At 33.3% G+C, this 1,138-nt stretch overlaps 1 protein-coding gene across 1 annotated transcript in view; it reads left to right on the plus strand.

Annotated features, from left to right (window-relative positions):
• Positions 1–667: 667 nt before the first annotated feature.
• The window catches only part of HELRODRAFT_178562 (hypothetical protein), a gene marked incomplete at both ends in the record, with an annotated part of 2,647 nt that continues 2,176 nt past the window's right edge, over positions 668–1,138 (plus strand). Inside the window, one exon of the mRNA XM_009026645.1 lies at positions 668–793. Within this exon, the coding sequence (XP_009024893.1) occupies positions 668–793 (126 nt within the window). The remainder of the gene's footprint in view (positions 794–1,138) is intronic.

Below are 1,138 nucleotides of genomic sequence, written 5' to 3' on the forward strand. Positions count from 1 at the left end.
ACAACAACAACAACAACAACAACAGAACCCGACAACACACAACAACACACCACCTCGACAACCTACAACAACATCAAACGACTACAACAACACTACCTCCTCCCACAATGAATCGTTAATTGACGACTTAATGACCAACATCAATGTCATACAATCACAATAAATGCTGGGCCAATAAAATGAATGCTGGGCACTGTGGACAGCAAACAAGCAGACATCATATCGAATCATGGCTCACAACTTCAAAAAGATCTCACTGTCCTTATGTATTTGTAAATTTGTTTATTATTCATTCTTGTTTCATAATCAAATATTTTTTCATCCTTGCACTTCACACAAGATCAAACTGAGCGTGAGGAGAGCCCAACTTTTTAAATTGATGCATATCTGGGGTTGACTTGCATTCATTTCATACCGCAATAGATAATGCTAACAACATAATGCACATCGACCACATATCAATAGAATAAAGTTACTGGAACATTTTAACAAAAAGTTTGCATATGGCTACAGAGAACAAACAAAAATTATTCCAACAGCTAGTTCGAACCTCTCTCATATTCTATTAACCTTTTAATATAAAAATATTTAAACGAACATTAAAAAGATTTCACTCTTACATCACAACTGACCAATATATTAAATTTATACAAATAAATAAACTATAATGTTAATCCAAAAACTTTGCAACAAGTACCACAAAAGATTTGAGAGTAAGAAAAACTGCACTTACTGCATTGAAAGACCGCTGTCGGGTCGTCAGCGGAACTTTTTGAGAAACCCCGCGGCACCGGTTCCAAATTGTGAAATTGCATGCAGCACTGCTAATAGTACAGCAACGATGGGAGGAAACTTTTCAAAAAAGTCAAAAAAATTTTGAAACTTAAAAAAATTTCATTAAAAGACATGAATCTGAAAAAGACACTTGTTTGATATTTCAAAGCAATGTTTACTTATAACAATTTTAATATAATATCTTCTTCCTACAGAGACTCAATCAGGTTGAGAATTGAAAATAATTTCTTCATGTGTGCATTCGATGGTTGTTCAGAGTTGAAAAACTGTGGCAATTTGTTGGATGAATATTTTTCATCATCACTTCTTTTGAATTTATTTTTTGCAAAATAACAACAACAAC

This window comes from Helobdella robusta, assembly GCF_000326865.2.
Source record: "Helobdella robusta unplaced genomic scaffold HELROscaffold_48, whole genome shotgun sequence".
Classification (NCBI taxonomy): domain Eukaryota; kingdom Metazoa; phylum Annelida; class Clitellata; order Rhynchobdellida; family Glossiphoniidae; genus Helobdella; species Helobdella robusta.